This window comes from Gracilinanus agilis, chromosome 5 (genome assembly GCF_016433145.1).
Source record: "Gracilinanus agilis isolate LMUSP501 chromosome 5, AgileGrace, whole genome shotgun sequence".
Taxonomy (NCBI): Eukaryota; Metazoa; Chordata; class Mammalia; order Didelphimorphia; family Didelphidae; genus Gracilinanus; species Gracilinanus agilis.
The window spans coordinates 235296972-235320177 of NC_058134.1; the positions used below are offsets into that span (position 1 = coordinate 235296972).

The window sequence follows — 23206 nt, forward strand, 5'->3', positions numbered from 1 at the left end:
GACTCAGCCTTCCAGCGCCGGGACTCCGTCCTGGGCCTCAGTTTCCCCATCTGTGAAATGGGAGGGGAGGACCAGATGGCCTCTGAGGGTCCTTCCAGACTGATAGCTAGGATCCTAGAACCTCCCCCCCCCTTTTTTTGTTATTTATGACTCATTTCTCTCTCCCCATTTATAAGTCATTTCCCTGCTTTGAGCCTCAGTTTCTCCATCTATTAAATGAGAGGGGAGATCTAGATGGGTATAAGGTCTCTTCCAGCTCTGCATCAATGATCCTATGACTCTCCTCCCCCTATTTTCCCCATTTATGCCATTTCTCCTTCCTGGACCTCAGTTTCACCATCTGTAAAACAAGAAAGGAGATCTAGATGGCCCCCGAGGTCCCTTGTAGCCCTAGAACTAGGATTCTATGACTACCTTTTTTTCATTTACAACTCATTTCCCCCTCCCTGGGCCTCAGTTTGCCCATATGTAAAAGAAAAAAACCTCTGAGGGCTGCCCCCTTCCAGCTTTAGCTCTTTGAACTCTCTTCCTGTACCCTCTGCTCATATATCCACCCTCTGGATAACTTACACTTACTTTCTTTACTTTTCAGTCCAGGTCAGCTCCCCACCTCCACTTGTCAGATATCTTCAGTATAGGCATTATATCCTCTACCATCCTCACCTTTCATTCCTCAGCTTCCTTAGATCCATTCTCCCCCTTTTCAAACTCAGCCCGCATACCCAGGCTTACATACCTCAGCTTTCTCGCTTTTGCCATTTCCCTCCCCTCCCAATCCCTGCACTTATCTCAAACTCAGCTTCCCACCTCTGCCCCCAAACAACCCATATGGTCCTCAATCCCATCCTTTCCTAAATTCCAATTCCCCTTCTTGCTCAGCCTCCCCAAATTATGACCACCCTCTCTTCACTTTCTCAGCTTTCATTTCAATTAAATGAATTTTAACACTACTCCCTTAACATTTAACATTTTGTTCCAGTCCTTTTCCTCCCCATCACCTTATTCCCACTTCATATCCCCTGAGATCCATGGGAGAGACCCAGAAGAAGAGCCAAACCCACAATTCTAATGGATCTCCAAGGTATTCTTCACTCCTGTTATCCACCATCAGCCCTTTCTTGCTCCCTGCTCTCAGCATCATTCCTCCCTCCAGTTCCAAGCCCTACTCTTTTTTTCTGGTTGTCTCCAGCATTCTTTGGTTACCCCAGCTCTCCTTCACCCTTCCTTTTCTTAGTCTTTCTTGACTCTTGGTGTTGTCTGACTGTTGTCTGCCACAGCTAACTTTGCCTTTGTAACTTAAATCACCAGTTCCTAACAGATCCCTTTGTTCTCTCCACATCCTCCTGACACAATTTGTGGGCTCTAAGTGAGTGTAGGGGGCCTTCTGGACATACTAGGATTAGACTGTGTTTGCTTAATCTGGTTACACCTACCACGGCTTTTATACTTGTAATAAAAAGCCACTTTCTGGTTAAGGCTAGCAAGAATGAATCAGACACTTGCCAGAAAATTTTGTATAGAATGATGTAGCATTATTTATTTTTTATTAAAATTTTTTTTCTTTTTTTAAATTTTTAAACCCTTAACTTCTGTGTATTGACTTATAGGTGGAAGAGTGGTAAGGGTAGGCAATGGGGGTCAAGTGACTTGCCCAGGGTCACACAGCTGGGAAGTGTCTGAGGCCGGATTTGAACCTAGGACCTCCTGTCTCTAGGCCTGGCTCTCAATCCACTGAGCTACTCAGCTGCCCCCTATTAACTTATTTTTTAAAAAACTCTTGCCTTCCATCTTTGAATCAATATAGTATATTGGTTCCAAGGCAGAAGTACAGTAAGGACTAGGCAAAATGGGGTTTAAGTGACTTGACTAGGGTCACACAGCTAAGGAAGTGGCTGAAGTCAGATGTGAATCTAGGACCGATCTCTGGGCCTGACTGTTCCTAGGGTTTCAGCACATTTCTTAATTAGAATTTTCCTTTTCTCTGACAATCTAAAAGGAGAATTTTAGAAATTACAGAGGTAGATGAAAGGACCTGTCACACAACTGGCCAGGATAGGGTTCTTTTTTGGCACATTGTAACATGAGCCCCCTAAATCATAGTAATAAACAGATTAGGGCAAGATAATTTTTGAGATTAAAATAAATTGGGCAGAGGAGTAAACAGAGATAAGAATTGGTCTCCCAAATCAACCTTCTTTTACATAAGTTTGTGATGGATCTGGAGCTGGAAGGACCTCAAAGAGCTTCCTCATTTTAGAGGTGAAGAAGCTGAGGCCCAGGGAGGATATGTAAGTGAGAAGTCAGGCCCAGCATCCTCCAGGTAGTAACTTGAGAGGACAGTTTTGAACCCAGGTCCTGGAACTTGGTACCCTGAAAAGACCATTTAGGATTGCCTCTGGACTCCCATCTAGCCCTAGGCCTGTTATGCTAAGTTTTCCCTTTTCATAAATAAATCTCTAACTTAGCAAGTCATATCTTAACCAAAAATCATCTAACCTCTCCTCTAGCACACACCCCAGCTATCATGCTGTGGCCTGTAATTCTGTGAAAGTGCACTTTGTTTCTGAGTTGTGTACTTTAGCCTACTTAAAGTAACGTATCTTTTGCTAAGATGGCAACATTGCCTGGGCAGGGCTAAAGCAAATTTGTTTCAATGAAGTATTTAATTAAAAAGAAGAAACTACTACTTATTGATTTACTGCACATTTGCTAAGAGAAAACAGCTGTGTATTTTATGACCATCTTGTCCCATTATCCAGCTTTAGAAGACAGTCCTCTTGTGAGTCAATTAAATATGTACGGATTCCCCAGCCAGTGGGAATATGGTGTGCCTGTCTGAGATCTAGATGTAATAAAAAAATAATGTTTTTTCTAATTTCTAATTTCAGAGCCTGAAACTTGCACTCATGATAAACTTTAGATAGTCAAGGATGCTTGCAATAAAGTTAAAATATTTTCTGGGTTTCTTTTTTCAAATTTTCAAGTTTCAATTTCTGTTCAATACTGTTACTAAGAGCATAGTTCAAAGATTGTTTCTAAAAGTTCAAAAGAGAACATTGTAAAAAAACTAACTTTATAAATTCTGATGTTTAATAATTAATCTTAATTGCCCCATTATCACCTAAGTTCAAACTTGGCATTCAAGGTCCTCCTCAACCTGGCACCATCCTGCCTCCTTCTCCAGCCATATAATCTTTATCTTGGCTGCTAAAGAACACCTAATGAAGACTTATGCTAGCCCACTATATTTCTTAAAATGGATATTTAAAACCTTTAAACTTAAGAGACAAAAAGCTTTGTGTAGACGCTATACAGATAACATTTAATCATTTGTTAGGACTTTCTACTTTTTAAGGGCCTCTTCCAGTTTATTGGAAAATCCATTCATTAAATATCTCCCCTGTACAGAGAACATTATGCTGGATAGACCCCGAGGGAGAGAGAGAGATGAAGCAATAATAGCATTTGACCCCCAGAGCTTACAGCATGGTAGGAGGGATGTTACCCATGTTGCTTTGGTATTTTGTTGGGTTGGGATACAGATCCCAGGCCTCTACAGTTTGGTACAGTATATAGTCTTTGAGAGTTGCTGTGGTAAAAGAATCATTTGCCCCCAAATCCATCCTGGTCCTGAGAGTCTTTGGACTTGGGCTGGTCCCCTAATAGGCTATCTGACCCTCCAATCCAAGCCTTTCCAGACTGGTAGGACCTGCCAATGACTGTGTTCTATTGGCCTCACTCTTAAGAGTCCAGGGTCCCTCACTTGCCAGGATAAACCATTGGATTAGAATTATAATAGAGAAACACATGCATACATAATTAGAAGGTAAAACACATGGGCAACTAGGTGGCCCAGCGGATAGAGTATAGGCCTGGAGTCAGGAAGACCCACCTTCCTGAGTTCATAGCTGACGTCAGACACTTAATAGCTGTGTGATCCCCGGAGCAAGTCACTGAACTTTTGTTTGCCTTAGTTTCCTCATCTGTAAAATAAGTTGGAGAAGGAAATAGTAAGCACTCCAGAATCTTGCCAAGAAAACCCCACATGGGGTCATGAAGAGTCAGACGTGACTAAACAACAACAAAAAACAGACATAGAAGATACAAAGTACTGGGGTTCTGTCACTTTATATAGGAGTCATTATGTTATTCCCATCATCAGAGTTTTTGAAAGTCATTTGCAAAATTGAACCCTACTGTGTATCTCCTATGTGGCCCAGCACTCTCTCAGTCTTCCAAGAAGTGAATCTCCTACTTCCAAGGCCACCTCAATCCAGAGACTCCTGGGTGGTTTGACTTTGCATACATGTTTCTAGTCACATCCTTAGTGTTTCCTGTGCTCCCAATGTGGTCTGAGGCTCTGGGCTAAATGATAAGGGAAATGGAGGAAGAGAAGACCAGGAAGACCAAAATAGAAGTTTGTCTTAAGTACAATTCAGAACACAACTTAAATGCACAATCATACCTTTAAAGCTAGAAGGGAACTTGGAAGCTGTATCAAGTCCAACTCCCTCATTTTACAGATGGGAAAACCAAGGTAGAGTAGTGGGCTTGTTTGGGGTGTTTTTGTTTTTTTTAACTTGCCCAGGGTCAATCAGCTGCTAAATATTGGGGCTGGATTTGCATTCAGGTCTTTCTATCTTAAGATAATGTTGTATAAATGGGCTTCTATTTTAATTATCTAGAACTAATTATAGGTCATCAGGCTCTGGTTTGTAGTGTTTAGACTGCTTTATTTCCCTTCCTGTTCTTCCCCTCCTCCCCATTTTTTTGGGCTGGTCATTGCTTCTTATAATGTTAACAGAGTAGTACACCAAAAATAGTTTATTTGGAGTCTTCCTGTCACATTTGGAGCTGCAAGCTAAGAATTAATGGGAAGATGTTGGGAAGACCTGTTTTCATGACCTGCCTCTGGCACACATGAGCTTATCACATTGGGCAAGTACTTAAGTTGCCCCAGAGAGCCCTCTAAGGCAGCAGCTCTCAAAGTGGGACCCAGGGACCTCTGGAGGGTGCCACGACCCTTTTAGGGGTACTACAACATCAAAATTATTATTTTAATACTAAGATGGTTTAATTTCAAACATGGCAAATATCTTTAGATTTAGCCCATATAAATGAAAGCTATTGGGTGGGTGGGGGAAGGACAATCATTTTAAGAGTTAAAAGGGATCTTGAGACTAAAAAGTTTGAGAACCACTTCTCTTACTACAAATTGCTGAGGAGGAATTTCCCACACTGAGATCTAGGAAAGAAGCATTCAAGTCAAGTTCTAAAACCCATCATTTAGGTTCATTCCTCCAAACATAGAAAGAGAAGCAGCACAGTGGCCGAAGAACTCACCTCTAAACCAGAAAGAACTGATGTCAAGTTCTTCTGCCACCTACTGGTCGAGTGACCCTGGACAGGTCATTTCACAGGTCAATGCTTCACATAGTTCTCTGACCAGAAATTGCAGAGGGATGATCTGCCTGGTTGGAAGGGGTTTCCTTGTGAAGAGTACTATACACCAATAGAATCACACTTCTGAGTCCAAAAAATACATCAGTGCAAGAAGGAACTTTAGTTCTGTGAGGTTAGAAATTCTTAGGAGGTGCTTAAGAGTGCCAGGTGCAGAGAAGGTATTTAATAAATGTTGACTGACTGACTGATAGAATTTAAGAGATGTTGGGACTAGGGAGAGATAATAGCCAACATCTGTGTAACACTCCTCTAAGGTCTACAAAGCGTCAACATTTATGTTCTCATTCGGTCCTCCCGGAAAATTCTTTGTAGTAGGGGCTTTGGAGATGGAGGAATAAATGACTTAGGATGTGTGGTAAAAGGCAGAAATGGCTTAGTGGAAATAGGCCGTGTTCAAGCCTCATTTCTGATGCTTATTACTTAGCTGATTTGGGGAAAATCATTGTCACCGGGCCTTGGTTCCCTCATCCATTAAATAAGGAATTGGACCAGATGTAAGCATTTACAGTTACAATGAAATGCTTACTGTGCATAATGTCCTATGGCAGTAACCCCTATCCATAGCCACCAAGACACTTATGTACAAACTTTTTCTACTTGTGGGTCAAGAGGATAGAACCTGGAAAGTCTGAGTCCAGGGTTGGTAATATTTGGGGCATATTAGAGAAGCAGATAACTGTATAGTATGGGAAGGTTGTGGAGCTGAGGCTAATTAGAAGGGAGGAGACAAAAATCTTTACACCCAAGGCAGATGATTTTTACAGCCAGCCTCAGAGCTAGGAAGGCCTGCCTCTGAAGCATCCTAGCCTGTGACCTGGGGCAAGGCACCCCACAATGCTCCAGACAGCTCTGAAACTATGCATCTTGGAGAAGATTTTGTGTAGAGGGAATTTCCTCCCTATTCCAGGGAAAATAAAGGTCTATCCCTTAACCCTAACATTTGCCTAGATCAGTGATGGGCAAACTACGGCCTCGGGCCAGATGCAGCCCCCTGAAATGTTCTATTGGGCTGCTCGACATTATTCCTAATGTGATGAATACAATGAGTAGGATACAATACAATGAAACTTTGAAAGAGTTGCCTTAGAAACAGACCGACAGAGGAGCGTTTCCTTTGGCCCCCTCTTTAAAAAAAGTTTGCCCATCACTGGCCTAGATAGTTCAGAATTACCAATGATTATCTATACAGGGTATCCCAAAAATCTCAGTACATTTTAAAACTATTTAGGCTTTAATACCTTAAAGCTGCAAAAGTCCTGTATATCAACCTTCTTTTGACATGCTGACTGTGTCCCTGGGCAAATCACTTGACCTTTTAGTGCTCTAGGTAATTCTCTGTGATTATTAAGTTGATCAGAAGGTGCTGACCTGCCTTGGTAAAGGAAGTTTCCTACCTCAGGAGTCCCCTATTCCAGTGAAATCACAGATCACTCTATAGTCATGTCTTATGTCTAAGATGGAAACAAATCTTTTCCAGAAACTTGCATTTAAATATCTCTTTGAAATTTGGGGTCATATTTAGACCAACTTTTGACTCATTTGGCCCTTATTCATTTTGTTGTTCAAGAGTTTTCAGTGTCTGACACTTGTGACTTCCATTTATCTTCTTGGTAAAGATTCTGGAGTGGTTTGCCATTTCCTTCCAGCTCATTTTACAGATAAGGAATCTTGAGCCCAGGGTCATACAGCTAGGAATTATCTGAGGTCAGATTTGAACTCAAGAAGACAAATCTTCCTGACTCCAGGCCCAGCACTCTATCGATTATGTCACCCGCCTGCCCCAATCATTTACCGAGCATCTAACTTTTCACAATCAATTAGCTGTACTTCTCATAGCACAAATCTAACCTTCAGTTCTTTGGGTGTATAAGATGTTGTTTATGTTTCTTATATTACTCAGTTTAAAAATATTGATTTTTATTACAGGTTTTGGATACAAAGGATCTTAAGATAGAAAAAGTTGTGATTAATGGGCAAGAAGTCCAGTTCACTCTTGGTGCAAGGCAAAGCTTCAGAGGATCCCCACTGGAAATCACTCTTCCTGTGGCACTGAGCAAGTATGATTATCTCTTTTCCTTGTAAATCGTAGACAGTAGAGACTGTCAGTAATTTTGGGGGGAAAAACTTTTTTTTTTTACTTTGCATGCCTTTTGTTACTTTAGCCTTTCTCACTGGTTGATTTCTGGGCCAAATGGAAGTTACAATAGTAAGTAATAGTAAGCATGTCATTTTATGATGAGCTGAATGAAAGAGGTGGTGTAGTCAAACACTTGAATTTAAGGCTATGAGATAGCTAAGTCACACCAAATTGATAATGCCTGCTCCATAAGTTGGCTCTGACCATAACAGCAATTGTGGAAAGAATTTTAAGAACATTTAAGCCTATGCTGAAGTTTTAAAGTAAAATCACAGGGGAATTTGTTTAAAATAAATTAGCTAGAAGTAAACATAGAGATCATTTAGTTCAGCAGCTCACTTACCTTTGAGGAAACTGAAGTCCAGCTAGTGATTTGTCCAACGTTATACAACCAGTTAGTAGAGCCAGGAGTAGAACTTAGGTCTCCAGTTTTCTGGTCCCAATTCAGAAAGCTAAGGTTGGATTAATTTCTCCACTATTCTTATGTTTCACTGATGAAAATATCTGTTTATAATCAAACTACCAGCTGTATCCATTTTCCTAAGTTATAGCTAATACAGCCTCCTACTTCGCTGAGAAGTTTGAGGCCACGTGAATCCCCTCAATTATCTTCTTCCCTTCCTTAAAATGTTTCCTGGGGGCAGCTACTAGACCTGGAGATGGGAGGTCCTAGGTTTAAATTTGGCCTCAGACACTTCCTAGCTGTGTGACACTGTGTGACTTCACTTAACCCACATTGCCTAGACCTTACAACTCTTCTGTCTTCTAAGATGGAAGTTAAGGGTTTAAAAAATAAAAAGAAGAGATGAACCAGGCCCATAAATAGCCTTGCATTTCCAGCCAGGGCAAGATGGGTAGACACAGTCTATGATGAAAATATTTATTCATTTTTACACAGTTAATTTTTTTTAATGAACAGAAATCACTTTTCTCTCTCTCACTTCTCCCACTCCTTAAAAAAATACCTATTAAGCCTTAAAATTGCACTATGAATTTTAGAACACTACCTGTCTCAGGCTAGACCTTGAGCCCATCATCTCTTTGCTTGGAGTTGGGGTAGTTGCTTCATTGTGGATACTTGGGATTTAAGGTTGGCCATTGCAATGTTCAGAGTTTGTAATCCTTTCAAAGCTGTATAGATGTTTTTCACCTGATTTTGCTCATCTCCCTCTGCATGAGTTCATACAAGTCTTCCTAGGTTTCTATGCAATCACCCCTCCCCCCCAATAATTTCTTACAGTACAGAGGTATTCCATTACACTCATTGACTGTATTTGTTCCATTTCCAATTGATGAGTATGACCTTAGTTTCTTTTGCTGCCAGAAGAAAAAAGCAGCTCTAAGTATTCCTAAAGGTATTATTTTGCCATTTTGATGACCTTGGATCTTTTCCCTGACTCTTTTCTACCCACAAGCTAAGAAAACTCTGCTTTGACCCTTCTTCCCCATTCCTCTACCAGGTTTTGGGTCTTTTCTTCTTTCATAGCCAGACTTCTTGAGAAAGTAGTCTACGTCCATTGCCTCGACTTCCTCTACGCCCATTCTCTCATCAACTAAATGCCTTCCAGGACTCAACTAAAGCTTCCCTCTCAGCTGTCACTAATCACCTTCCTCTAAAGGCCAAGGGTAGAGGCCATCTGTGGAGTCCTCACTGCCCTGACTCTTACAGCATTCAGTACTGTTTACCACATTTTCTTACTGAATATTTACTCCATTCTTGGCTTAATAGACACACACCTTTCTATTCCATCCTTTGCCTCTTTGATCCCTGGCTCATCCTGCTCTTGGCTCAAGTCACAGTTTGTCAGTGACTGTGTTTGGGCTAGAAGTCAGGTCGTCTAGCCCCATGAGCTGGAGTTAAGGGGACTTTTGGTCAAATCTGGCCTCAGATACTTCCTGGCTGTGTGTCCCTGGGCAAGTTACTTATCCCCAGCGGCCTAGCCCTTACTGCTATTCTGCCTTGGAATCAATATTTAATATCAATTCTAAGACAGAAGCTAAGGGTTTGGGGCAGCTGGATGGCTTTGTGGGTAGAGAGCCAGGTTTGGAGACAGGTTCAATGTGACAAAGTGCTTAGAATATCAATTCTAAGAGGGAAGGGAAGGTTTTTTTTAATAAAGGAGTGGGACAGTGTGACAGGATCACAGAGTGAGGACATGATGGGGGAGGGTGTAAGGTATAAGATCAGAAGGATGAGGGGCAAGTTCTGAAGCTTTTTGAATACCAAAAAGAGCCCTAGATCATGCTTACTATTATGGGATAACATTTTTTGCTCATTTACTGGCATGTACTGAATGTTACCATGATTCATAGAGCTTAGCACAGAAGAAATGATATAGGAATGATTCCTGCTTTCTCTCACTTTATACACAGCACAGAACCATGCAGAGAGGGATCTCTTTGTGTTTGCTTTAGGTAAAAAGGAAGGCTGATTTTTATTTCCTCCTGGTGGGTGGGAAAGCATTGCCAAATAAGAGTGTCATTCTAGCTCAAAATTTTCTATGTGGCAAGGATTCTAAACTTTTTGGCTAGCCAGTGAAGCCAATGGTACCATGCCTTCTTGGAGTAATGGTAGGAGTACATGGGGTTACACAGGAGATCAATTATAGTGGAACAGAGTGATCCCAAAATTTAAAAGTTAAGTTCATGGGCTCCAGGCCAGGAATTCCTGCTCTGTTCTTTGGTTATCCTACAATCTTTGCATTTAAAAATGGAACCAAAAATGTAAAGAAATTCTTAATGCAGGGAACTTCTGAAACCCCTTTGCTGATAAAGGAGAGATTTTGCCCTCATTGCAGAAGGACTTGAGAACAGAGTTTGGATGAATCCTTTGTTTTATTTAATGAAGTGGAACATTCCAGAAGCTGTCATGTTAGCTTAGTGTGCTTTAAATTCCACAGGGATTTCCCAGCACCTGGCTAGCTTGAACATGTCTTGGCTCTAGGCTGCTAATATGTGTGTGTATTTTCCTGCAGAAAACAAGAAGTGGTTGTGGAGATTTCCTACGAGACGTCACCCCACTCTTCAGCTCTACAATGGCTCACTCCTGAACAGACGTCTGGGAAGAAACACCCCTATCTTTTCAGCCAGTGCCAGGTAAGAGGGATCTCAGAATGATTTTATGGTTTGTTTCTTTGTTTTTAATTAGTTAATTTTTTCAGGCATGTGTAGAAACAGTTTTTGATAATTGTTTTCTGATGTTTTAGGATTCAGATTCTCCCTCTCTGAGGTGGTAAATAGTTTTATATAGGTTTTACCAGTGGTTTCATGCAATACATATCTCCATATTGCTCATGTCATGTGTATATTCGGAAAATCTTTTAAAATCTACACATGATAGAAGACACATATCATACATATGTTAAAAATCTTATGAAGGAAATATAGTGGAAGGTGGTAGCTTTGATCTGCATTCAGATTCCAACAGTTCCTTCTTTGGCTGGCGATGGCATTTTTCATTGAGTTTCTTGTGGTTATCTTTGTGACTTGCTTTGCTGATAACAGTTTACTCCTTCACAGTTGATCATCATATAATGTTTCTGTCACTGTATACACTGTTCTGGTTCTGCTCACTTCACTTTGCATCAGTTCATATAAGTCTTCTCAGGTTTTTAGAACTCATCGTGTTCATCATTTCTTATGGCATAGTAGTATCTTAGGATGATACAGTCAGAGTTGCCAGGATGTCATTCAACATTTATTAAGTGTCTTCTCTGTGCTAAGTGCCAAAGATAAAATAAAGTAAAAAAGTCATCCTTGCCCTCAGGTTGAGGAAGATGACATGCAAACTGTATAAACAAGCCACCAACAAAGGTTGATTGGAGGCAATATCAGAGGAAAGGTATTGGAATTCAGGCTTTCTCTAGAGGGTGGGATTTCATCTGGCTCTGGAAGAAAACAAGGAGGCAGAGATAAGGAGGGAGGGCAGTCCAGGCATGGGGCACAGCTGGGTAAATCTTGGAGTCTGGAGCAGTGTCTTGTGGGAGAAAGATTAAAAGGCAGTGTCACTAGATCACAGGGTTCAGGTTAGGGGAGGGAGTGGGATATAAGAAGGTCAGAAAAGTGGGGGGAAAATTCTAAAGTTTTTTGAACACCAAACAGAACACTTTATATTTGACCTTTTTTTTTTTTAAACCCTTACCTTCCATCATAGAATTAATACTTTGTATTGGTTCCAAGGCAGAAGAGTGGTAAAGGCTAGGCACTGGGGGGATCACACAGCTGGGAAGGGTCTGAGTCTAGATTTGAACCTAGGACCTCCCCTCTATAGGCCTGGCTCTCAATCCACTGAACTACCCAGCTGCCCCGTTTTTTTGATCTTAAAGGCAATTGGGAGCCACTGACATTTGTTGAGTGGAGGCGGGCAGGGTGGTCTGTCAGACTTGAGCTCTAGGAGGTCACTTTGACAGCTGAGCAACAATGAACTGGAGTGTGGACAATTGGTCGGGAGACTGGAGGGAGTGGGGGGCCAGGTGAATCTTTTTTGTCTTTAGAGGCAGATTGCCATTTTGGTGCCCATTTTTAAATAAGGTATTTCTGCTTCATCTTTGAGGACTCTTGTAGCCCTCTGCAGCTGGAGTTTGGCTTTCCCAGTGGCCCTCCTGAGAAGTGGTAAGGAGTCATTATTCCTTTCCACTGTCTCCCCAAAACGAGGATCTGTAAACACAAGACTAGGATCTCCACTAACAGTTTCCATTGACTTACTGACCAGAGACTGACGTCCAGAGTTCTCCCAAACTTTGCTGTGACTTTGAGAGAAAGACTAGGCCAAACTCATGTAAGAAGTGAGGACCCTGGGGGCAGCTGGGTACCTCAGTGGATTGAGAGCCAGGCCTAGAGACGGGAGGTCCTAGCTTCAAACCTGGCCTCAGCCACTTCCCAGCTGTGTGACCCTGGGCAAGTTACTTGACCCCCATTGCCTACCCTTACCACTCTTCTGCCTTGGAGCCAATACTCAGTATTGGTTCCAAGATGGAAGGTAAGGGTTATTAAAAAAAAAAAGAAAAAAAAAAAGAAATGAGGACCCTTTTTAAATAAGGTGCAGCATGAACAAAAAAGTTAAGGTTGGGGAAGAGGGGGCTCTTTCCTCCCTTGTGGGCTATCCTAAAGTTGACCCCAAGGCTGAAAATTTTTAAGATTCTCTAGCCAGGCAGGCAGACAGTCAGTAAAGATATATTGCACTGTGCACTGGGGATCAGAGAAAGGCAAAGGACAGTCACTACCCCCAAGGAGCTCACATCCTATAGCTGGCAAACAGCTATGGACAAACAACTAAATGCAGAGAAAATCGGAGGGAAGGCTGTCATTGCCTCTACTGAATGATGAAAAGTCTATTAAAGTAGGAAATAAAGTTTCTGTTTCCATTTACGGATCAACTACATTTTGGTCATTCACTGAAGTTCTAAATCACTGTGGAACGTAGCTGAGAGCTCTCATTTGCTTCCTCTGGCCCAGGCCATCCACTGCAGAGCCATTCTCCCATGCCAGGACACTCCTTCGGTGAAGCTCACCTACAGTGCTGAGGTAAGAAATCTCATCTTCCAGGAAATTGTTTGAGCTGTTCCCCATTCCCCAAATGTGTCATGGTTGTGACTAGATCAGTCCCTGAAGATGAGGTATCTTGAGAAGTGTTTACTGAACTAAATCACTGCCTGGGGCTATGAACTGAGAGCAGCAGCCTTCCCTTTGAGCCATCCCAGTAGTCTGAATACTGGGAAGAGGGAAGAGCCATCTGAATTAGGAATAGACAGGGTTTACACCTTGGAGTCTGGCAGAGACATCCAAGTGTGGAAACGTTTTAAAAATGGTTTAAAATTAAAGCAATTACTTTTTTCAAGGTTAAATGTGCTTTTAGGTTTAGGTGGCACACACATGGGTATAGTGACATGTCAGAGGATCTGGATAGATGTCTTCAGTGGTGGAGGTTACAGAATGACTAGATTGCAGATAAGCACCTCAAATGATGTACCACTCCCCCAGAATCAGGAACCAAACCAACTTTGTCAAATACATGGAGTCTTGTGAGGGCCCTCCTGAGCATCTCATTACTCCAGGATCTGAACATAAGCAGAATAGCAGAGAGAATACAGCCCCAGAGGTCAGGAGACCAGCATTCCTGGCCCTTTACCTTCCTTCCAGGCTTGCCTTACTGAAGAAAAGAACTGATGTCTGAGATGCCTGAAGTTTGGTGCTGGGCCCCCAACTCTATGCTTAGGGTAGATTCTCCTGCTTTCACTGGTTTCAAATCAAGTTAAGGCCTCTGATCTCCAGCTAAGAGATCCTGAAGTCCTAACATGTATTTGAGTAGTTCACATGCATACTTGGGCATGGAGAACTTAGGGCTAACTTAGGGCTAAGAACTTAATCCTGGTGTTTGCCAGAAAACTTGGCCCCAAACTTATGGTGCTAGAGCTCCTCAGACGATCCTATGAACTATAAAATTGCCTCTATGGGAAAATGCCTTCAGAATATCCCTTTAAAATAGCTTACAGTCCTTTTGTAAATATGGCCAGAGATGATGGCTCAGCTATTCTCAGCAAGCAGTTTTAACCATTTGTAATTCTCACTGTTAGAAAGTTCTGATTTTCAATTTTTTTTATTAATAGTAGGTATCATTCATGTGGGCCTTGTCCTCAGATGTGCCCCCACGAGACGGTTTGGGGGCACAATGTTTATTTTATATTTCTTTATAAAGAAAAAACAGGTGGGCAAGCCAAGACACAGAAGCCCAGCAGGGGTCAATCTCTGTCAAAGTATAGGCCAGGCTTAGGAGTTTGTGTCCACATTCATGTGGATTGCTGCTGCCACCTATTTCATATCCTGAGAAGCTAAAAGAAGAAAGAAAGGGGAAAAGGGAGACTTTCTAATATAGGCATATTAAATAATTGAGGATTGAGTTTTATTCCTAATGAGGAGCTCACATTTCTTTTTGATTAGGTATCCATTCCCAATGAACTGGTGGCTCTCATGAGTGCTCTCCGTGATGGAGAAGCCCCTGATCCTGCAGACTCCAGTAGGAAAATCTATAAATTCATACAAAAGGTAAGATCATATAGTCTAGACTGTATGTTTGCAAAGAATTGCCCTTTTTTCTTTCTATTTTTCTGTCTTTAACATCTTCATTGTTTATGGTGCAATATTCAAATCTAAAATGAGGCTATTTCTCTTTTCTATTTCCTTTGAACATTTTTTTCTTTTTTTTCTCTTTAGAGATCAAAGCTTATATTTCTATGATAGGTGGTAGTTGTGGATGTCATATTGCACTTACCTGAGAGCATCAGCTACCTCCTCTTTAGTGCTCATTAGGAAATGGGGAAACACTGAACCGGTGAAATTGATTTTATTTTAAAGAAATTTACTCAGAAGAGTTGGGTCTTCCTCTTGTCATTTTACAATAAATGTATGAGACTATAGATTTAGATAAAGTGCTAAATTTATCATGAGACATTTCTTTAATATTAAATGTATTCTCCCCATGGAAGGATACTTAGATTTTATGCTTCAACAATAGTACCTTTTTTCATTTAAGAGAAGGGGAATGTTGGAAAATTATAGTCTCGTGATTATGTCCTAAAACTATAGATCTCTTCCTATGTTTCTCTGTTTTATCAGCCAGCTGTCACTGCTAACCTCTGCTGATTTGGGTTTCAGCCCCAACTCTTCTAACTTGCTATTTATGAGAACTTGGGCAGCTCTGAACAGATGATCCTGTGATCTTTGCCATTCTTTTGGGCCTCTGTTTCCTGATCTCAAAAATGAAGGAACTTGGGGGCAGCTAGGTGGCTCAGTGGATAGAGTGCCAAATATATTTGTTTTAACGTTGCAAGCAAATGTAAACTTGTAGACGAGGCATACATTCAAATAATGGACCAGAGAATGAATGAGAATCATTAAGCACTGACCATTAAGCCCTGAGGATACAAATCTAAAAGCAAGGCAATCCTTGCCCTTAAGAAACTTATATTCTGCGGGGGCAGATGGCACATGAATGAATGAAGCACTTATTATTTATTGTGTTTGCCAGGCATGATGCCAAGTGCTGGGGGGATACAAAAACTAGCCAGAAACATGGTCCTTGCCCCCAAGGAGCTTCCCCTGATTGGGGAAGACCACACACAAATAAAGCCATAGTTAGGGGTGGGGTGGAGGGAGAAGGAGTAAAGAGCCGAGTGAGCAGGCCTGAGGTTTGGCAGGGGCCAGGACTTGGTCAGGGGTCCTCATTCTGAGGAAGAGAAGGACGAGTCCTCCCAGACACACAGTGGGCAGTGGTGACGTGGTGCATCACAGTCAGTATGAGCCACTAAATACTTTGTTCAAAACATAGAAGACTGAATAACCTTCTCAGGGTGGTCCCTCGTATTTGGCTGGAGATTTGTTGTTTACTTAAGTTGTCTTAATTCACTTAGAGGTAACATAGCATAGTAGAGAGAGTGATTTCTCTGGCTATTCCAGGGAGATCTGTATTCAAGTCTTTCAGCTTGCTACAGCCTGGCCATGTGATCTTGGGTAGGTCACCTCTCTCAGAGTGCTGGACAGACCTCTAAAACTATAAAGTTACAAGGCAGCTGGGTGGTGGAATGCTGCACTTGGAATCAAGAAGACCTGAATTCAAATTCTGCTTCAGGTACTTACTAGCTGTGTGATCCTGGGTAAATCGGTTAAGTCTCAGTTTCCTGATGGGAATAATAATAGTAACTACATTCCAGGGTTGTTGTGAGGCTCAAATAATATTCAGCTAATTCCCAATTAGTGTAAACAATAAATTCCTTCAAGGGATCAGATTATCTGAAATCTTACTGCATATTTCCATTAGAAACCAGTTACTATGTTTTACATAAATATAACTTCAAACAGTGCAAATTAGAATCTAGTTATTCACTTCAGAGTATTCATTATTTTCATTAATCAGAACTGAACTATTACATTTAGAAAGTACCTCACGTACCTTAAAGCATTATTAACTCTTCTTTTTATTAATTTCAGAGAAGGTGGTGGCTTGCATTGGGGGAGAGAGTTTCCTCATGCAGGAGTTCCCACAAAATCTGAGATCCAGCCTCAGGCCTTTCCTTTTTCTTATTCGATTGTCACTGGTCTGGGAATTGTTCTTTTGACTCTGCTTTCTTCTCTCTGCATCACTTGCCAAAGTCTTACTTCCTTGATTCCTTTGAAGTCTGCATTTGCTGTGCTCTGTACTGGATTAGTGATCTCATCTGTGTGTGGACTCCCTTCACGCATGCAGATTGCAACTCCTTTCACAGCCCATGCTGTGAGGCTTTTGTCCATCTCATTTGACTCTTCCATGTTGGGAGTCTCCCTCAAGACCTTTGTCACTGAATGGGCACCAGTTATTATTCTCCCATCACATTCCATGTTACATTCTAAGACAGTGGTTGGGAGGAGCAGTAGAGAGACAAGTGCCAGCCTGTTGGTGACGAGAGCCAAAGTTAACGTTGGTATTTAGAATGCTCTTCCCTTTTAAGCTGTGCTTCTGGGGCTATGAATTGTCTTACATCTTTTCTCCTGCTCATTTTACTTTGACCAGGAAAGGGATCTCTACATCTCAGCCCTGGAAGCTAGCTCAGAGGCCATCTGCCCAGTCTCTCCCTGAAGTGTGTATCCCCTCTATAACAGACATCTCTGAAAAGCGGTCACCTGGCCTCTCCTTACACTCCTGAGTGAGGGCAGTTTCTTTACCCTTCAGGGCAGCCACTGTTTTCAGAATGCACCCATTGTTAGGAGGGAACCAAAGGACTTGGTCCTGCTGTAGCCCCAGCGGATCCCACATCCAGATTCAGCTTTGGGCATACACATATACATAGTCAAGCCAGAGTCCCATCCAGGGGAGGGTAGCTGGAATGGTGACAGGCCTGGAAACTGTCTCCTGTCAGGCTTGGTGGTAGGAAAAGAGGAAGTTTGGCCAGAGGAGGGGAGATGTAAAGGGCCTGAGAGCTGACTTCCAGTCTTTGAAGGATACATCAAATGGGGTAAAGGTTAGATGAGTTCTTCTGGAAAGAACTCTAAGCACTGCTTAGCAGGGTCAGATTTCAGCAGAGTTTAAGGAAGAAAGTTGCTATACTGAGAGCTGTCCAAGGTAGAATGAGCTCCTGCTGGAGATAGAGGATTCCCCATCCCCAGAGGTCTTCTTGTGGAGCCTAGAGGAGGACCTCATCCTTGTTGTCATAAGAGTCAGCCTTCAGGCCATGGTTAGGTACAGCAAACTAACACGGTTAGTCTTTCCCATCTCGAAAGTTCTGTGATCTGTACTGAGGAGTCGCGTGTACCAGGCACATGCTGTTTCTATGTCAAGTTTGGTTTGGTTTTTTTTAAACCCTTACCTTTTGTCACAGATTCAATTCAAAGACAGAAGAATGCCAACAGCTAGGCATTGGGGGTTAAATGACCTGCCCAGTGTCATACAGATGGGGCATGTCTGAGGCCAGATTTGAAGCCCAGGACATCTTGACTTCAACCCTATCCACTAGCTACTCCCATCAAATTTTTGTTTTTTAACTAAACCCTTACTATTATTTGTCTTAGAATGACACTAAGTATCAGTTCCAAGGCAGAAAACCGGTATGGGCTAGGCAATGGGGATTAAATGACTTACCCAGGGTTATACAGCTAGAAAGTATTTAATGTCAGATTTGAACCCATGACCTCTTGTCTTCAAGCCTGGCTCTCAATTTACCAAGCCATCTCACTGCTTGCAAATGTATTTTTAAATGTTTCATACCAAAAAACACATCTTACAAAAACCCTTTAAGTAAAGAATTAATTTATTCATGGGGTTTTCCCCATGTCATACCATGAGCTAACATAAAGAAATGTTTTGTAAAACCAGAAATGCTAGAACAGGAAGTGTGGAGTGGGTCTGCCACTTCTGGAATTTTGGAAACATTTGTGTTCCTGTGATAATTAGCAATAAAACAACACAGAGACAAAGTACCTGCTGCCTTGGTGGGTGGCAGTCTGATAAAACAAAGAGAAAATATGTAATAGCCTTTCATTTTAAAGAGATGTTTAAAGTATACTGCCACCATAATCCACAAAAGACAGAAATTGTGAAATAGGGCCCAGACAAGTTGATGAACTAAGATCAGAGGCCTTCCTTCCTCATGGAACCAAAGGGAAATGAGAGAAACTCATCTTGAAATAGATTGCCTCAGAAGCTTGAGCAATTTGGTTCCTCAAAATGTGGCTTTATTGTGACAGATGGGTAAAAGGCCATCCTTGGTATTCTCCCAGGAAAGGAGATTCAAGAAGTAATTTATTTCATTTTTGGACATCTCTTGTCTTCCGCAGTGGCACTTTTGGGACCATAATGCAAATGTTTGTTTGTTTTTTTGCCTCCCACTAGGTCCCAATACCGTGTTATCTGATCGCTCTCGTCGTCGGAGCTTTAGAAAACAGGTGAGTATTTTTGTACACAGCTTGAAATCAGTGGGAAGCTCAGTCTTGGTGTAGCAAGTTAATTAGCCTCAAGAACTTTTCATAGATGTTAATTAGCAGCTTCTTCATTTATCCCTTAAGAGCTACAGTCTTCCCTTTGGGGAAGATCTTGAAAAGCATAAAGCAAAGCCAAAGGCCTTTAGATTTACGAGGTACTCTAATCTAAAGACCCCTTGCCTTTATAGCATTCTTTGGTTAGAGGAATAGTTAGCCAGCCCTCTCTTTTACCATTTCCCCATAGTTTCATTTTTAAGAAGAAATTTTAATTTGTAGCTTTCATTTTTTAAATCACTGGTATTTTTCCCAGTATCTCTCTCATCTCCCAGAGAGCCATCCTGTATGACAAATAATATTTTTAAAGAAAAAAATCAGCAAAATGGATTGTCTGAAAACGTATGCAGTGTACCACACCAATGGACCTGTTGTTATTACATCTCTTATCTCTTCTTTGTCTCATTTGTTGCTCCAAGCAAACAGCGTAGGTAGCATACCCATCCGCTTATACTCAGAGACACTGGGGTAGGGATAGTATCGGGGCACCGATTGAATAAAACGAAGAAAAGCAAATTATTTTTGTTTTTTTCTTACTCTGAGTACTCTAATCTATTTCAGTGAGAACCCACATGAAGGCGATACTCAATAAGCTATTATATTACTCTAGCAGAGGCATAGTTGTTGACAATAATTGCACTTTAAAGTTTGCCAAGTGGTTTGGCCCATTTGCCTCTTTATGTCTCAGTGGGTGCAGTATCCTCCAGGTGTAGAGAAGGATTCATTTTCTTGAATTCTATTCCTATCTATTAGTTACTCAGCTATAATTCTGTGTTTCTAGAACAGGGGTCCCTTACCTTCCCCTGTGACTTGCATCCCTTTGGCAGAAGCTGGAGAAGCTTATGGATGTATCCCTTCTCAGGATCATGTTTTTAAAGGCAGAAAATAAAATATATAACATTACAAAGGAAACCAATTACAGTGAAATATAGTTGTTGAATTTTTTTTTAAAGTTCACAGATCCCTCCTCCCCACAGGTTACGAAGCCTAGTTCTAGCTAGCTGTCTAACTAAATTGGGAAAAGAATCCTAAGATTTTAGGAGGGTACTTGCTGTCTTATTCCTCTCATAGGCCAGGCCATACTTCCCTTTAAATCAATAGCCATGTGAAATAGTACATCAATAGCCATGTGAAAAACATGAGTTTTGGGTAGAAGACCCATCTCTTTCTCAATTTCCCAGTAAATCCCCGTTCTCCATTTTGGCAAAGGGAATTGAATTAAATGCAATATGAAAAGATATGCTTGAATTTAAAAAATTTATCGAAGTATAATTTTACAGAAAGATTGGCCCAAGAACATCGGTGTGGTCTGAGAAAGAACAGGTGGAAAAGTCTGCTTTTGAATTTTCTGAGGTCGGTCATTGATTTCTTACTTTTAAGCCTTGTGATTTATTTTAAGGTTTTTTTTTTCATGCATGGTCAACAGGATTCTTTAATTAACATATTATCTTATTTTCTTAAATGATATTTTTTATATCAATTATATTTCCTAATGTATCTCTCCTCCTTCCTCTTCCCATAACAATCCCATATACAAAAAATAAAAAAGACAGAGAAAAATCCAGCAAAATGAACCCAACATGTTGAAAAAATCTGATGATAAATACAGTGTTCCACACGCATGTCCCTCACCTCTGCAAAAAGTTGGGAGAAGTGAATCTAACATCTTATTAAGTAATATAGAACTGTTAAGTATAATATTAAATAAGACCCTTTACAGAAAGCAATCTGAATTACTTTCTCCAGACTGAACGGATGTTGAAAATTGCTGAAGATCTGGGAGGACCTTATGTATGGGGACAATATGACTTGCTGGTCTTGCCACCTTCCTTCCCTTATGGTGGCATGGAAAATCCTTGCCTTACATTTGTGACTCCCACTTTGTTGGTAAGTGCTAACAGTGTACAATTGAAGACTGTTATTAGGTTATTCTCAGAAATGTACCAAAATGGGAAGAAACTTTATAGTTTCTTTGTATTATAGAAACAAATGCCTTCTCTTACCTAATTTTTGTTAATATGATATTTTTTATTATAAATTATTATAGCTATTTATTATTGTTACATTTTTTTAAAAACCTATTCTTAGGAGAGAAAATATTAAGTTCAAAAGATTTTGGATTTTGCTAAAAGCGTAAGTCTAGAATGGTACTTGCCTCCATTGTCTAGACATCCTCTGGACAATGAAACCATACCAGCCATATCTGGCATGTAAGCAGCCCACAGTCATGGCAGTAATGTGTCAGATGCCCCACAGAAAGTAGAACAGAGAACGGTCTTTGCAAAACACATGCCTCTGATCCTTTTCAATATGATTTGTTAGGGAGGAGGAAAAGAAGAGAAGGAAAATAGCCAATGCAACAAACGACCTGAAAGAAGGAGCTTCATATCAGGGATTAATGTTAGAGACTCCCACCAGTAACTAAGGAGATGGGGTCATGAGCTCAAGTGGTGTGGCTTGCATGCATTTTCTTCTTTTTTCAAGTGTAGCCTGTAGAGTATAAAGGCCCTAGTCACAGAATTCCAGTGGTCCTTAATTCCACAGAATGAGATGTAACTACAACTTCCCTTCAGATACTTTTTGGAATTTAATTTCTAGCCTAAAGGTAACTTGCTCTTTTTGTGTTTCAGGCAGGTGACAAGTCACTCTCAAATGTAAGTAAAGGTTCCTTACTATGTTCTCTGTGTAAAGAATTATTGAATCAACTCAATTTTGTGCTCCTTCATTGGGTTATTATAACAGATATGTTAAACCAAGATTTTTGAGCCATATTTAGATTATGATTTTCTACCAGCTTTAGTTTTTTCTTTCTTGTTCCTATGATTTAAATCAGGGGTCGGCAACCTTTTTGGCTGTGAGAGCCATAAATGCCACATTTTTTAAAATGTAATTTCGTGAGAGTCGTACAGTGCTCATAGTGCCACTCCTGTAACAGCGCCTGAAAAAAAATGGACTTTATGGGGTTTCCGGGTTAAGATGGCGGCAGAGTAAAAAGCAGCTCTTAACCTCTCCTGACCGAAACACACAAGACTCCTCAAGGGGACATAAAAACAAGTCCAGACGAACGGAGGGACCCCACAACAGGGTGCAGCGTGGTAGGTACGTGGAATCGAGGCATCTCCATGCTATAAAGGGGTGAAACAGCTCTCACTAAATCGCGGGCTGAGCAACCACCCCACCCCTACCCCCTCCACACACACCACCTATAGCGCCGAAGCCAGCTAAAAAGAAATAGAGCAAGCTTGGGGCACCCATCAAGTCATTGGCAGCTCCAGGGCCTGTTCCTGAGAGCAGCAAGATTTGGGATCCCAAAAAGCTAAAGAACGCACATGAACTCTGAGCGCGGGCGCAGAGGACAGGCGCAGAGCGCAGGCGTAGGGTACAGAGTGCAGGTTCAGAGCGCAGACGCGGGCGGAGGCGTGGGTGGAGGCAGACACAGCTGTGAGCTAAGGCTCTGAAACCCTGAGTGGGGAACCAGTGCAGACGGGTATACGACTGTGGAAGCAACACCCTGAAACTAGTAAAGGAACCTCCAGCAGAGGATCAAGCAAGGGGGTCCACCAGGGGGCTTGACCTTGGAAAAAACCAGACCTCAGACCTCAGGAGCCAAAAGACTGAGGACAGACCCTGAGCGCGAGGATAAAGCTGAGAAGCTGCTGGGCTAATGATGGCTACCCAGACTCAGGAAGTTCAGAAGAGAAAGATTAACAACAAGAAAAAAAAGTCTTTAACACTCGACAACTTTTACACAGAGAAAATCCAAACAACCGAGCAAACAGAGGAGGAGAACAAACAAGCATCCGGACCCACCTCAAATAAGGAAAATGGGTCACAAGCTATGGAAGAGTTCAAAACTGAGATTTTGAGGAAAATGGAAGAGATCTGGCAAGAAAATAACAGTTCAAAAGGTAGAATCTTGCAATTGGAAAGTGAGGCTCAGAAATCAAATGAACTGATAAGCAAATTGAACACCAGAAATGACCAGAGCAAAAAGGAAAACCAGAAGATTATAGCCGAAAACAGAAAGATTATAGCCGAAAACCAATCCCTAAAGGCTAGAATTGAGCAATTAGAAGCTAATGATCTCTCAAGACAACAAGAACAAAT

At 41.4% G+C, this 23206-nt stretch overlaps 1 protein-coding gene across 1 annotated transcript in view; it reads left to right on the forward strand.

The window, feature by feature from the left end:
* The window catches only part of LTA4H (leukotriene A4 hydrolase), a 48873-nt gene that overhangs the window by 5208 nt on the left and 20459 nt on the right, over nt 1-23206 (forward strand). The window contains exons 2-9 of the mRNA XM_044679542.1: nt 7390-7520; nt 10576-10696; nt 13055-13123; nt 14537-14641; nt 18957-19009; nt 20380-20452; nt 20846-20986; nt 21730-21753. Of these exons, the coding sequence (XP_044535477.1) occupies nt 7390-7520; nt 10576-10696; nt 13055-13123; nt 14537-14641; nt 18957-19009; nt 20380-20452; nt 20846-20986; nt 21730-21753 (717 nt within the window). The remainder of the gene's footprint in view (nt 1-7389; nt 7521-10575; nt 10697-13054; nt 13124-14536; nt 14642-18956; nt 19010-20379; nt 20453-20845; nt 20987-21729; nt 21754-23206) is intronic.